Below are 17,003 nucleotides of genomic sequence, written 5' to 3'. Positions count from 1 at the left end.
TGTTTAGTTTTCCTCACATCTCTGACAGTGAGAGTGGTTGAGCTAATGAGAAACAGGGGGTGGGGAATGTAAGGCACTAGAAAGCATTTGATTGGTCAGAAGATTTGATGCAGAAATTAATGATCCATTTAGGAGGATGTGACAAACTGCAAGCTTTGGATGTTTGCATCAGGTTTATATCTTCTAAATGTGAATGTTGTCAGTGTTTTGGAGACGCTATAGATATCCTCAAGACTAACCCACTGATACTAACGTTTTACCAAACACAACACACACTGCAGTATATCCAGACGGCATATTTTAGGCTGACTAGCACATCAAGGCAGAAATCAGAATGCCGGAGAGACAAATCTGCTCACCGTTGTGCCTTTTTTTAATAGTAACTTGTATGCTTATTCATTTGGGCACTTACACTACATCTCTGATCAGAAATATATATCAAAAATCAACCATAATACAAATATTACAATTATAAGGGGTGTGTGTGTGTGTGTGTCAGCAGTGTGTGTGTGTATCTCCAGCAGCGGTCTCTAATGCTGATCATGAGTTAATTGTGTTTGTTCTTGATGCAGAAACACTTTGATTGACATTCTCCCTTTCTACATGTCATTAGAGGGGGAAAGCCCCGCCCACTAGTGCCCATCTCTCCATCTCATTAGCATAAACAGCAGCCCTGAGTGAGAAGCAGCCATCTGTCCTTTAGCCATTAGAGTGTTTGAGCTGCTGAAGATCATGTCAGCATAGACTAAGAGGATTATAGATGTGGAGTTCTAGATGAACAGAGACAGGAGTGACAGACTGACAGAAACATCAAGCACACACTGCTGTTTCACATCTGTCTGTAGCTCCGCCCTCTTCTGAAAAAGAGCACAATCTCTTTTGCATTTAAAGCGACAGTCACCAAAACGCCACAATTAGGACCAAAGCCTGAAAGGGTCAGTTTGAGAGCTGGAGAACATCATTATAATTACTCAAACACACCCACTAAAAACTGCATATTACAGCTTGTACAAAGAGATAGAATAGGTCTCTTTTAAAATTGATGAACACAGCTGGGAAACCATTGTTTTTAGTGCTGTATGTACATAAAGCCGGGCTGTTGTAACCAAATGTTGGGTCAAATATGGACCAATCCAAGGTTGGTTGAACTATGTTCCTTTAAATGACACTTTTTATACCAGTGGTTGGGTTTGCTCATCTTCAGTTCAGTTCACCTGACATTATGTTGGCGATGAGCGTATGGTTGCATGTCATGTACACTTGATATAATGAAGGATTTTCACCTTTGGCTGTGCTTATTAATTATTGTGGTTTTAAATGGTTTGTTCAGTTGATTAAACTACAAATTAAAGGGATAGCTCATCCAAAACTTAGTCATTGTTTCCTCTCACTTTACATGATTGAAACCTCCTGTTGAACATGAAAGATGATATTTAGAAGAATGCTGAAAACCGGTAACCATTGACTTCCAGTGGGTGTGTTTGATTAGCTTTTGATAAAAGGAAAGCAATGGCTAGTTTTCAACATTCTTCTAAATATCTTCATGTTTAACAGGAGCATCTCTACATGGTCATGTGATCTCTACAGGAGCAGATTTAGTGTTTGATGGCCATCCTGACACCTCTGACAGGAGGGGATGAGCAAAAACAGCATGACGTGTTAAACACACGTGTGTGTGTGCGCATATGCTATAATCTCATATTCATCTGTGGTGTTTGTAACCGGATCATGTCCGAGTTGTTTTCTGACACGTTTTTATCTTGATGCTCTCCTTTTCTGAAATATCCTGAGTGGGCGGGGAGAAGCAGCTCATTTGCATTTAAAGGCACAGGCGCAAAAACAGCTACACAATAATGTGCATTTCTAGCAGAGTGCGCTAAATCCCCTGATGGACATTGAGATTAAACTTCAGCCACATTTTGGAGACAATTTTACATCAATTGGATCCCTTTAAGTAGTATTAACATGTCCTCGAACTAGTTTTGGCAGGTCTGTGAAGCACTGTGTTGGTAAGGTGCTATAGAAATAAAGCTTGACCACTGATTTTTTTAAGTAAACCCATTCCAATGATGGAAAAATAAATTTATACACAAGTATTGCATAAAAAGCTTTTGCAGAAAGTGCATCACTCAAAACACAGGCTCAGGATTTCCATTCTTGGGTTTATTAACAATCACTATAAAGCACAAGACCCCTTTTATATTTACACCAAACAAAAACCAAACCAAACCAAACTAAAAAGAAAGCATTGGGGATCACAGACCAGAGCGGAGGCATCTGCTCCATCTAAATGTAGATTTCTTTTTTTCAGTTAAGCCGAATCACGTCGGCCATAAATAGAAATAAAAGTGCCACCCCAATTCAAAACATCCGCCGATAGGCTAAAGTGCGAGTTCATGTAGCGGGGCTTCTTCACATTAATCAAAAATAAGGATGAAGGCCATCAACAATAAAACGAGAAACAGCATGGCCTTCTCTTCCAGGAGTGCTGGAGCAGGACGAGGAACCAGGAGTTTAGAAAACGAGATGAAGATCAGAGCAGGAGATCTGGAGGAGGAGGAGGAGGAGGAATATACAGAAGAGCACGGTTATATCACAGCACTGCATTTCACTGGCAAGGGACACTGTGAAGATATAAATGCTTTATTGATGCAAAATTAATTTAAACACGGTTATTCCCTACACCAGGCGTGCCCAAACTCTGTCCTGGAGGGCTGGTGTCCTGCATATTTTAGTTAAACACACCTGAACATGCTAATCAAGCTCTAGGTATACTAAAACTTCCAGGCAAGTGTGTTGATTGAAGTTGGAGCTAAACTATGCAGGACATCGGCCCTCCAGAAATGAGTTTGGACACTCTTGCTGTTCACCGATTAGACACTTGAATAGGCATGGGTTTCAACGATAAAAGAAAATCCACACTAATAATAATAATAATAATAAATAATAATAATAATAATAATAATAATAATATGCTCTTGACACATGAAAGTGTCAGGCCTGCAGCCCATAATAAGTGTAAAGTCATAGTGTACATCATTTAACTACAGATTTGATGTAGTTTTGCTCACATGGATAATTGAATATTAATTAGGTGATGTCATTACGCTGCTGTGCCGTCAGCCAATCAATACATGTTGCTTCACAACACACAGATCGATCAGTTCATCCAGACATTTTCATCTGATTCACGAACTTGCTTGAAAAACCAAGTTAGCCAGAGATCAGTTATCAAGATTAACAGATCCAGGATCTGCCAAATCATCGAAGACCATTTAAGCAAGACTCAAAGAACAGAGCCCAGTGCTTTATGCAAATTTAACAAGTTTGCATGAACTAAAAACGTCAGGTACGGCACATTTAACCATCATTTACAAAAATGTAAGCCATTTATCTTATCTAATAACACAAAGCCAGTTTGGATCCTCAATAACCCCAAATAGTCAATAACCAAATCTGGCTAACGGAGTAACCTACATATGAAAAACAGGCCCCAGTATTTGAAGCTCTACTCAAACACACAGCAAAAAAATAATAATAATAATAATAATGTCAGACTTTGTATGTTTTGTGCAAATGTCTAAATTCCTAAGCACTTTATAGACAAGCAAAAATATTCTAACATTAAAGTGAAATCATTTAAGGAATAAGGAAAGCATTTGTGTTGCGGTAAACCTCTGCGCACACTCAGACTCACTCATGGTGTGTGTTTCACACTCGTGCGCTGCCTGCTCTGTGTGTGAGCGTGCGCTGTGCTGCTCCTCTGCCCCGCCGGCCACCAAATCCCCGAAATCCTCCAGCTCTCAGATAGCGGCCGGGAACACCAAACGTCTCCACATTCAGCTTGCGCTCCTCCGCCCACGTGGTTCGCCTAGGGAGGAAACGCAACACACACTGCATAGTGAACAACTATAAACGAGGATGCTTTAAATCACACAACAGGCTTGCGGAAGAGAAATCAGCTTTATTTTCTGCAGTAACTGAGCTAGAATGATCTCTACAGCAGCAGATTCACTGTTCGGTGGCCATCCTGACACCGGAGAAGATGAGCAAAAACAGCACAACACATGAAACGCATGTGTTAGTGTGTGCACATGCTAACGCAGCAGTATGCGCATCTCGTATTCATCTCACTGTGGTATTTGTGACTGTGGATCGTGTCAGAGTTCTGTGTTTATTCTAATATCTGAAGCTGATTTTCCTTGTCTGAAATGTCCTGAGAGTGGGCGGGGAGAAGCAGCTCATTTGCATTTAAAGGCACAGGCATAAAAACAGCGACACTACCCACAAACTGACATTTGCAGCAGGATATATTAACTTAGAGAAAGTTGATGTACCTGGAGCGGAGCTCAGAGGAGATGTTGTCGAAGAAGCTCTTGGCTTTATTGTAGAAGCACTTCGGGCCGAGAGGATCGTCTTCAGCGGCGCTCTCATGTTCAGAGTCCTGTTTCTGCTGCTCCACCGCACTGTGCTCCTCTGGAGGAGATCTGGGCTCTGACAGAACAAACAAACACTCAATTCTGCACAGAAAGATGCAACTTCTTTTCCTCCAGTGTTTAACCCTTGTGTGTTGTTCAGATGGACTCCTCTTTGGTGGCGTTTGTGGCTTTGACTTTCATTATAATGTAAATCCCATTTGTTGATTGCAAAAGCCACGACAGCATAGAATTATGCATTCTTGAGAAGAGGTAGTTTGGACAAACCTCAGCAAAATTAACAAATTAATGCGATTACAATGAAAGTGAATGGGGCAAAAACAGTCCCCAACATAACCAAAGGAGAGTCAGTTTGCTCCGAGTGTATTGAGTTAAACATTAAAGCATTTTCCAAAATGTGTGAAATTAAGGATTTAGCACCAAAAGTTACTCCATTTGCTTAAACATAGAAAGTTGTGGCCAAATTAAGACTCAAAAATCAGCCCAGAGTGAATGAAAAATGACCCAACAGCAGGGGTGTCCAAACTCTGTCCTGGAGGGCCGGTGTCCTACATATTTTAGTTCCAACCCCAATTAAACACACCCGAATCAGCTAATCAAGCTCTTACTAGACATACTAGAAACTTCCAGGCAGGTGTGTTGAAGCAAGTTGGAGCTAAACTATGCAGGACACCGGCCCTCCAGGACAGAGTTTGGACACCCCTGCCCAACATCAAGGGTTAACAGATTGGTTCACAAACATAATAGCCTCATTTACTTCATCTCCTTCTGATTATACTGAAAACAGGCATGTAGACTCATTTTTGGCATGTTAAAAATAAAATGAACTGAAGGACGTTGGAAACCCGCAGCCCTTGACAGCAATAGAACAACAACATCCACCAGTCGATCCTCCAGTTTGACCAGAAGACCCTGCATGCACCTGGTAATAAGACGCATAAACTTAAATCGGATTACTTTCGATGTTGTAAAATGTTTGTTAGACTAATTTTGGAAAACAAACTGCATGCATACACATTAAAACTGCAGAACAGAGTTTGCATAATGTTTTTACTCAGACACCTGATTAAATTACTTCTACTGCTCTACAATATTAGCTAAACTAATTCTATATACAGCACATATAAAGCCTACATGTTAAAATGAGGACAATTTCTCCTAATTAGAGTCGATCAAAAATAAAACAGCCTAAATTAATCTAAGACTAAAGGTCTCGCACTCAATTCCTGGAGGGCAGCAGCTATGCACATTTGCTCAAACCCTTTAACACAGCTGATCCAACTAAGTGGTGTCTTAAACACCTCGATCTAAAACCCTATGATCTCAGGCTGTTTACACTGGTAGGTAAATGTGATCCAGATCAGATCTGCTCTATTACCGTAAACACGAAAAAATGCATGCATTGCATATTCAGAGAACGGTTTCAGGCCTCCTTCACATGTGGAAATGAATCAGATATGACTTGTGTAAACAGGCAGATCAGATGTGTTGAGGCAATCGGTTTTGTACATCATTAAACTTGCAGCAGTGTGGTACTTCAGCAGTTTGATGACGTAGAAAGAAGAGCGTGTGTGGAGACACATGCGGTAAACAAGAGAAAACATGGAGGATGAAAGTGGTCATTCATGGCAAAAGTTACCTGCCTAGTCCTATAGAGAGAGGATTCAGTTCAAGATAAAGGGTCCTACAGAAACAAATTCCTCTGAATGCTGGAGGCTAGAATTAATGAGAGTCTCCTGTCCACTAGTGACCGAATCAATGAAAATGCATCTTAATATCAGGTGCAAACACCTCAAACTGGGTAAAAAAATAAAAATTAAAAAAAAAAGTGGACAGAGTGAAGCGAGATCTCGTGTTGAACTAAATTAAACCCATTTTAGTGTTAAGCACCATATTAAGGGCACTCGCTGTAGTGTTTAAGGAGAGTCTGGACTGAACTGAATACCTTGAACGCTGTTCTGGTCTTCGATCTCTTTCTCCAGGTCATCCTTGTTGAACTGAGCATTCGCCGTTTCGAAGTCGAAGTCCGCCTCGAACTGCAGGGTGGAGGGTTTGGTGCTGCCTACGAGAAGCTGCCCCTGACCACGGTTCCTGGACCGGCGGGTTCCTGAAAGAGTTTAGAGGATGATGTGCACTGCAGAACATGCAGAACTCTTGAGTTTGAGTGCGTCCCAAATCACAATTAATGCAATCAGACTGAAATACTCTCTATATTAAAATGAATGAAGTGCATCATCTGGGTAAAGAGCAGTTTTTCAAAGAATAAAAGCACGGACAGTTCATGCACTCAAAGTACAGATGAAATCTAAACCAAGCATAGTGATGTTGTGAGCTCACATTGCTAGTTCTGTGCTGAACAGTTCATCTGTGCATGTCATTAACAACAAAACAATAGTTTGCCCTTGTTATCTAAAATTAAAATCAGTGTTCAGTTCAATCCTCAGATTAGGCCAGTCTGAGGTAGTGGGATGTGCCATCAATGTTAAATAAAACCCTCTTACCTGGTTTTCTTCTGCTGGTTGGAGGCTTGTTCTCATTATTAGCTGGACTCTGGCCCTTTAAGACTGCTTGCTGTGCAGATGAACTATCTGCAGACCAGAGAAAAGCAAACACAGAAAACATTAAGATAGTTTGTGTGGGAATCTACCTGTGCCTTCCAGATCATCCCCCGCTCTCAGCAGGCTCTCGTTTAGAAATGTGGCGTACTGGAAATGTGCACAAGTCACTTCACATGCATAACTTGTGATCCATAAAACCAACTAGACTGGAGAATGAGTAGCTGCCAGTAAACACATTTAACTTGTATTGACTTCAGTAGTAAATGTTGAAGCACTTATTACAATTTGATTTGTTCTGCCGTACTCTTAGGAAGGTTTCTCTGCAAAGCTTGAATGAGAGCGCAGCGTTGAGGGCGGAGCAATATGAAGATATAGATTTGGTAATTTGTCATTATGGGGATGCAGACAGAAACCTGAAGAATGGCAGTGGGAGAAAATAGCTGTCTTGAAGTACAATACACACACACACACACACACACACACACACACACACAAGCAAAAATATTCAGGTGGATCAAAAAAAAAAAAAAGTTAATTATTATTCCAAAGAGCAGAACGGGTGTTCAATAGTTTTAGGACAACTTTGATAAAAGGATTCTATCCACTTAATGTTGACTACTGAATATACCATTATATTTTAAATCAAACATTTGCCCTGAAGATCTAAATAAAGTGAGAAATATCACATATGAATGAGTGCATTTCTAAATATACACACACACACACTTTAAAAAGTAAATAAGACAGTCCTTTCTATGGTCAATACAACAGAGAGAATTTACAGAAATGGAACTAAGGTGGAGTATATATCAGGATAAGAGAAGAGTTGAATGCTGATATGAGATTGTCATGCGAGCAGCTCCAGCAGGGTCTGAGGACACGTCCACTGGGATTTTAGAAACCATTTTTCTACACTTTCATTTAATAAATAAAACCAACAAAACCAAAATAGAAATTTAAAATAAACAAATTTAAAAAAATAAATTATAAAAAAAAAAAAAAAAAAGTAAACAAACAATTACATTAAAATAAATAAAAACCAAATAAACACCTAAAAAAAACAACAACAACAAATAAGTCAATTAATTTTTTTTTTATTAAAATACAATTAAAAATTAAATAACAAAATTAAACAAGTTAAAAATATAAGTGAACAAAAGTAAATGAACAATAAAAATCATTACAAAAAAAAAACATTAAACTAAATAACAAAAAATATAATATAAATAAGAATGCATATAGAGGAACAAATAAAAAAAAATTTAAATAAATAAATAAAAATTTATTAAATTAAATTTAATCAATACATAAATACAAAAAACAATTATTAAAATAAACTAAATAAATAAAATCGCATAAAAACACAGATCCGCACAGTGACGCATGATAAGAGCCCACTTAACCAACAGGGGGCAATAAAAGCTTTTATGCTGGTTCACACTAATTGCAGGATTATGTTTGAGTACATTACATACAAGTTAATGCAAACAAAAGAGCAGCGGCAGATTAACGCAGAGCCAATAACAGAACCGGACTCATGTGAACGTGTGGAATTAGCATCAAATCACATCTCCTGAGCGTGAACCCAGCAGTGTCAGCCAATCGGAAAGCAGAAAACAGCACACACTGACGACACGAGAGAGAAAAAAAAAAAAAAAAAAAAAAAACTCGTTTCAATATCCAAAACAACCACACTGAGTTCACACTCAGACTTCCAGAAAATCTGCACCTGACCAGAGTTTCAGAAAGTTGATCACACAATACTGCGTTTTCATGAGAACCAACTAAATGAGCAGCTAATAAACGGTGATTTGACGGTGTACCTCCTCTCTGTGCTCTGGCTCCTCTCTGCGCTCCACCCTGCTGTCCTCCACCCAGACTCTTCTTCTGCTGCTGCTGCTGCTGCTGCTGCGTCTTCTCTGCCGGCACAGTCTGCACCGCCTGCTCCACCATCGGGCCTCTCCTACCAGAAACACCATGCAGACCTGACACAGAGGAAAAACACCCTTATACACATCTACATCCAAACAGACCCGACACACAGCAGAACACCGGTCACACTCATACACATGTACATACATGAACAATCAACACACACCGCTGCTTTTTTAGCTCCATCTCATAGCTTGGTGTGTCACTGGCTGTTCACCACACACAGAGCTGCATAATATATTGTGATAACAGTACATACACATTACACACACACAGACATGTAACAGGACATTCAATGCATCGGTTGTTTATACAAATTTGACCACTCAGATGGGGCCATGCCACCTTTAGCCCCGCCTCCCCAGTAGCTCCTGTTCTGCTATTAGCTGATCCAAGAGCTGAATATGAACACTAATGGGCGGAGTCGAGATGAGAACAAAAAAATTGACAACAGCAAATTTAGAAATGTAAACGTTAATTTTTTTAATAAATTGACGGCGCTAAATTTATATTATTATTTTTATTATTATTACTACTACTACTACTACTACTAATAATAATAATAATAATAATATTTTTATTATTATTATTATTATTATTATTAGTTTATTTTTTATAATTTTTTAGCCAATCAGTATCAGAACATCTGCATATCAGGTTTACACTCTAAGTGTTCCACCAAGCAGCACACAAGGGTTATTTTCATCCACACTAGGCTGATTAGGAGTCTTAATTTGGCCACAGCTTTCTCCGTTTCAGCAAATGGGATGATTTTTACTGACATATTCTGGGAAAACGCTTTAAATCTTTTAAATTCCTTAAAAAGGGGACCTTTTTGCAGTTATACACCTTATTCTCCCACTTTAAATATGATATTAAAATACTGCAATTTAAGCACTATTTACAGCGGAATAAGCTTGTTGCATGGTCATCATAACCAAACTTTGATGTACCAAAAATATTTCCTATAGATTTAGTATAATAATAATAATAATAATAATAATAATAATAAAAATAATAAATTAATAATAATAATAAAACAACAACAACAACAACAACAACAACAACAACAACAACAACAACGATAATAAATATGAAGAAGAAGAAGTAATAATAATAATTATAAAACAATAATAATTAAAACAACAATAATAAACAACTATGATAATAAATAATAATTATAAAAACAACAAGAATATAATAAAACAATAATAATAAAAGTAAAAATTAAAATATTAATATTAATAATAATAATAAATAATAATAATAAATATTATTATTATTATTATTATTATTATTAAGACAATAATAATAATAATGATAATAATAATAATCAACAAAAAGTGATTTAATAATAATAATAATAATAATAATAATAATAATAATAATAACAACAACGAATAAGAATAATAATAATAATAATAATAAACAACAACGACGACAATAAAACAACAACAATAATAATAATAATAATAATAATAAAAAATTATAATAATAATAATAATAATAACAAAACAACAACAACAACAACAACAACGATAATAAATAATAATAATAATAATTATAAACAATAATAAATAAATGAATATATATAAAAACATTCGTCATTAGAAAAAATTATGTATGGGACAAATTCTGGACCTTTGTTAGTAAAGGATGGGTCTTCTGAGCCACCAGAACCAACTAAAAAAATTAATACATTAATAAAAAAATCCTTATAATGAAAGTCAGTGGTAATGCTATTTCAATTCTCTGCATGTCCTGCACATATGGTTGAATTAACAATAAAGCTGACTTTGAATTAATAAAAAACAGAGCTAATAAAATGAAAGGGAAATGTTATACCCTAATAAACAACACTACAAAACTCAATTGCACTTATTTCCAGCATCTTCACACAGACAGACAGACAGATTCACTGACCCAAACCCAGCGCTGCGGCGTACTGCTGGCTGAACAGAGAGCTGGCCGCCAGCTGGTTGTATGCAGGCAGGACTCCTCTGTACGGGCTGTAGCTGCTCTGGGACGGGTAGTGGACGGAGGACGTCCCGACAGAAGACTGATGAACACAAAACACATCAACACTGAAATATACTGGGGAGAATCAAAGGCATGGCTCATCCAAAAGTGAAGATGTCCTGTTACTTTACTCACCCACAGGTCATCCAAGACTGAACATGCTTCATACAATGGCAGTGAATGGTGACAGCTTCATTAGACAACAAAAACATACAAAGAGTCCAAATCAATAGTCGAGGCTTCTGATGACACTCAGCTCTGTGTGAGAATCCAGTCACTTTAATGATGAAAGTGCTAGAGCAAGCGATTGGATGGGAGGTCAGGTGATGTTGCCAGATATTGCTGATTTCATCACCAGCTGTTGTGCTTTCACATTAAAAGCCACAGGACCACGGTCTCACTACATTCACACATGCAACTGTATTGTGCATTAATGCTGATGATAAAGTAAATAAATGTTTAATTTCGCTTCACAAGAGCTCAGTGTGTCATCAGGAGCTGTTTGGACTGGTTTGCATGCGTTTGTTAATGTAATAATTCGGTCACCATTCACTGCCATCACATGAAGCACCAAACACCACAGATTCAGCTCAACATCTGCTTTATTGTTCTGCTGAAGAAAACAAGTCACCTACCTGTACATCTTTGATGACCTGTGGGTGAGAATTTAGGACATTTTCATTTTTTGCTGAACTACCCCTTTAAGGGAGCAGTTCACATCCAGAATGATTGGTCACCATTGACTTCCACAGCATGTGTCTTACTATTAAAAATAATGGTGACCAACTGGATTAGGGCTGGGCAATATGACCATCTCATCATCTGTCTATTTAAATTAATTTATAAAATCACATTGAATAAAATGTAAAAGGAATATTTATTTTTTATATTTTAAAATGTACATGAAATGAGAAATATTTCTCTTTATTTATAACTTGAGCAAATTTAGAAATGTAAACGTTAATTTTTTTAATAAATTGACAGCGCTAAATTTATATTATTTTTATTATTATTACTACTACTACTACTAATAATAATAATAATAATAATATTATTATAATTTTTTAATTATTTTTTTTATTATTTTATTATTATTATTATTATTATTATTTATTTTTATTAATAAAATGTACATGAAATGAGAAATATTTCTCTTTATTTATAACTTCTGAGCAAATTTAGAAATGTAAACGTTAATTTTTTTAATAAATTGACAGCGCTAAATTTATATTATTTTTATTATTATTACTACTACGTATTATAATAATAATAATATTATTATAATTTTTTAATTATTTTTTTATTATTTTATTATTATTATTATTATTATTATTATTTATTTTTATTAATAAAATGATAAAATTATAATAATAATAAAAAATAATAATAATAATAATAATAATAATATTTTATTATTATTTTTATTATTATCATTTGTTTTTATTATTTTTATTATTATTATTATAATAAAAATAAAATATAATAATAATAATAATAATAATAATAAATAATAATAATAAAAATAAAATATAATAATAATAATAATTATTATTATTTATTATTATTATTATTATTATTATTATTATTAATAATAATTTTTTTATTATTTTGTATTAAATATCATGTTCCAATAATAATATATAATTAAATTAAATCTCACAAAACAAATGTACAGGTCCAACATAAAAATCAAAATGTCCTAAATGAAATGTTAGACTTAATAACAGCATCGAAGAGGCAGTCTCGTTTCTTTCTGCATCCCTGTAATGGAGTTTAATATCGTGCTCATGTAAATTATGGAAAGGCATCATCATAGACTGTGACAGCACAGAACAAATAAAGCATAATGAAATGGCAAACTCTGTCCACATGATCTACATCATATTGCACAGCCCTGTGTGGTAACGTTTGAAGATTAAACACTATGGCAAGCCTAACTGGCTTTAATTGCATTTTCAATAGTAAGAGTTTAATTAGATTTATTTAATTTCTTACCAGTAGCTATGCAATTATGACGAGCAACCCTGGGTGCAGATTAAATCTACGTTATACAAGCCGTAGAATGCATCTCTGCCGTCTCTAAAGTGCATTATATCATGATGTTCTCCAGCTCTCTGAAACGGACCCTTTCAGGCTTTGATCCTGATTGTGGAGTTTTGGAGACTGTCACTTTAAATGCAAATGAGATTGTGCTCTTTTTCAGAAGAGGGCGGAGCTAGACAGATGTGAAACAGCCGTGTGTGTGTGTGTTGGCTAATGGACAGACGGCTGCTTCTCACTCAGGGCTGCTGTTTATGCTAATGAGATGGAGAGATGGGCACTAGTGGGCGGGGCTTTCCCCCTCTGATGACACGTACAAAGGGAGAATGTCAATCAAAGTGTTTCTGCATCAAGAACAAACACAATTAACTCATGATCAGCATTAGAGACCGCTGCTGGAGATACACACACACTGCTGACACACACACACACACCTTATAAAAGTGATTTATGCATAATTTAAGCTAATTTGTCCTGCCATAAAGTGTTCCACCACTTTAAAACCTGAAGGAAGTGCACTCTACATAGATAACACACCTGGACAATAGCAGGGTCTTGAGGCAGGCCGTGGTGGACCTTCAGAGGCTCACAGACTGTAATATCCTTGATATCGCTCCCTCTGAAGATTATATACTCGAAGATCTCATCTCTCGCCGGGACAGGGCGATCTGTGGGACGGCCCTCGGTCCCGAAAGACCTCACTGACACAAACCAGAACAAGAGAAACTTCAATAATCTCAGAGATCATGAAGGAGATTAACATCAGTCTGCAGGATCTGGCTCATCATTAGACACGTGCAATCTGCAAGGACAGATATCTGCTGATGATTAGCCCATTATTAGAGTATTTACTGACTACTTGCATAGTTTTTGTCTTGTTTCTAGTCTAAATATCAAATTTCTTGATTAAATTTAGCCAAATTTTTGTTTTTCCTTAAAATAAGTACAATAATCTGCTAATGGGGCATGATCATCTGTTTTTTCCTGTTGACATTCTGCTTACAGGACTGGCAGGTTTAGCTTCAGGAAAAACTCACTTCATTTTGACTCATTTCTGAAAACAAGACTTTACTGGTGTCAAAACTTGTTTGTTTTTTTTGCTCGACTTACGAATCTTTGGATATTTTGTTTTTAAATTTAGATATTTTACTCCAAGTAAGAATTGCAGTGAGTCTAACTATTTATTGAGTTTATTTTAAGTTGAGTAAACTTATTATACGATTTATACACAGTTTGTTAAGTAATATTTTTAGTCTTTCAGTAGATAAACCACATGAGACTTGCTTTGTTTATCAAACAGATGGAAATAACTGGATTTACACTGTAAACCTCAAGTTAAAGCTTTTTTTATAACCCATGCATTAAGATTAGTTACTATACTGACAAACTGCTCAACTTTTTGCTGCAGTTCTGTGCAGAAATTTAGAAAAATGTCCGCAGATTCTATCTGCTCATCACTGAATGCTGTTTAATGTTATTGTAAATTTTTTAGTGTTACGGCGTTTCCCATGAGTAGGCACCCACGAGATCTGCACATGCAGAAATCTGCAGAATCACGCACATTTTTATCCCATTATTGATTTGTTTATTGTATAAATGTGTACATTTATATTCAGTTTTTAAATGAATTTTAGTGATATTGATTAATATGAAAATGTTCATATGATTTATTCACAATACAGTGTGTAAAGTCATATTTACTGTCTTTTAGTGGAGATATTATATGAGAGACTTGCTTTGTTTACCTAATAATGTGGATCTAATTGGATTTGCATCGTAAACATTAAATAAAAGTTAAGCTATTACATTTAATTTCACACATTAAGGTTTTAGTTATGATACCTCCAAAATAATTCCACATAAATCTGCAGCTTTAACAAAATTCTGTGGAGAAATAGCACAAAAATGTCTGCAGATTCCGTCTGGCCCTACCCATAGGTTATCATTACCCTTATGAAGACATGCATTTGCTGAAACACATGGGTGCAGTTTAAACGGAATAACCATGTTTATTATGCCTTTTAAATAATTTTTTTTACTTTTTTGCTAAGTACCTTGGACTAATTTTTCTGCTTATCTTCATGTATCCCTTACCCAAAGAGGGCCAACACATTAATTACCCCTGAAGCACTTTGATTTTGGATTTTCATGGAAAAATAGTATTATCATATCTGATTGAGGTGAAGTTGGTTTTATATTTGTACATTCGGATTTTCTGCCTGATATTATAACTCCAGAAAAGTTTTATTTGCAAACTGCAAATAGGTCAATCATCAAGCAGCCAATGACTGTCAAAGTACAAGATTATTGGTCATTTAAATAAAATTAAAAGTTGGTTTTATATTTGCACATTTCTTCATGTTAACAGTACCTATATTGTTTACAATGCTAATTTTAATGAATGGTTGTTCTGTAATGATATGCAAGTATGACTTTCAAGCAACATCAGGTTGAGGTTAAGTTGGTTTTATATTTCCATATTCTGACTTTCTCCTCAACATAATTTCGGAAAAACATTTTAAATGTGTAAATCATATGATCAGCCAATGACTATCAAAGTTTAACACAGCTGACAGTCAATGAAATAGTGTTGATGTTGTTTTGATTTCTGCTTTACGTTTTTAAATGAACATCAAAGCGCGAATGTGCGAAAATAAAACCAACGTCACCTCATTATTACACGTTTGCTGGGAGTCCTGTACCAATATGGCGGTGGTAACGTACTGACGCATGCTATGTCTAAAGTATATCATGGGCCATTGGGAAAATTAGAAAAGAGTATATACACGGCTGTGAACACCTGATGTTTGAAGGAGTAAATTACAGACGGTTAAAACAGTGCACCTGTAAAGACTCACCTTTCGCCAGGGCCACAGTGGAGTTATCGGTGTCGATGGTGTATAATATTCCCTCATAGCGAATCTGCGCTTTAGAGATCAGGCTGATCTTACTGCCGATGTAGGGAGTTCCGCTGCTCATTCTCTCAGCTTATCACACACTTTCTGGAGATTAAACACACTCAAACTGCCTGTTCAGATCAGCAGCTGTAAAACTAACATCATAATTACACTCCTAAACATATATGCTCTAGTCTGGGAAAACTACGCGTCGGTGAGATTTATAGAGATTATTTTCCCCGCCCTCCATTACAGCCGCAGCACCTGAGCCGCATTTCACCTTCAAACACTCGCACATCATTATATTATATTATATTATATTATATTATATTATATTATATTATATTATATTATATTATATTATATTATATTATATTATATTATGTAATAATATTTTTATATTATATCGTATGTTATGCTATATTATATTATATATTAAAATATTATTTTATTATTATGTTATGTTATTCATTCATTCATTTTCTTATTGGCTTAGTCCCTTTATTAATCTGGGGTCGTCACAGCGGAATGAACCAGCAACTTATCCAGCACGTTTTACGCAGCGGATGCCCTTCCAGCCGCAACCCATCTCTGGGAAACATCCACACACACACTCATTCACACCAAGATTCACACTCATACACTACGGACAATTTAGCCAACCCAATTCACCTGTACCACACATCTTTGAACTGTGAGGGAAACCGGAGCACCTGGAGGGAGAATATGCAAACTCCACACAGAAACACCAACTGCTCCAGCCAAGACTCAAACCGGCGACCTTCTTGCTGTGAGGCAACCGTGATGCCCCAAAATATCAAACAGTATTATTGAAGCGATATGATGTGATTGTAAAGCTGTGGGTTATGATTTAATCATTTAGTTTATGAGAGAATAACTGGACAGATGTAGGACTACTGGAATTCATAATTTTTATTGATTAAACGGAGGAATACAGAGTTATACATGAAACAGTATACAAGGGAATTAACAACAAACTACAATCATGTACATTAAGTATTTTTAACATGAGCTTTGGGATGTGTAATTTCTGATTTTTCTCTGCTTTTTTTAAGGGTTCAGGTTGATGGTATTTCCCTCAGCAGTTGGTGGCGGTAATG

At 36.0% G+C, this 17,003-nt stretch overlaps 1 protein-coding gene across 1 annotated transcript; it reads right to left on the bottom strand.

The window, feature by feature from the left end:
• Window positions 1-2,142: 2,142 nt before the first annotated feature.
• Window positions 2,143-16,104, bottom strand: lsm14b (LSM family member 14B). Its single transcript, NM_200171.2, is given in 9 exon segments — window positions 2,143-2,547; window positions 3,698-3,871; window positions 4,338-4,494; window positions 6,382-6,543; window positions 6,938-7,024; window positions 8,818-8,979; window positions 10,850-10,985; window positions 13,523-13,686; window positions 15,844-16,104. Coding segments are annotated over 8 exon segments (1,149 nt in total). The 5' UTR covers window positions 15,965-16,104; the 3' UTR covers window positions 2,143-2,547; window positions 3,698-3,711.
• Between the last annotated feature and the right edge of the window lie 899 nt (window positions 16,105-17,003).

Source organism: Danio rerio, chromosome 23, assembly GCF_052040795.2.
Source record: "Danio rerio strain M-AB ecotype USA chromosome 23, GRCz13ab, whole genome shotgun sequence".
NCBI lineage: Eukaryota > Metazoa > Chordata > Actinopteri > Cypriniformes > Danionidae > Danio > Danio rerio.
Note: the sequence above shows the minus strand (reverse complement) of the source record. Positions and strands in the feature narration are given on the sequence as shown.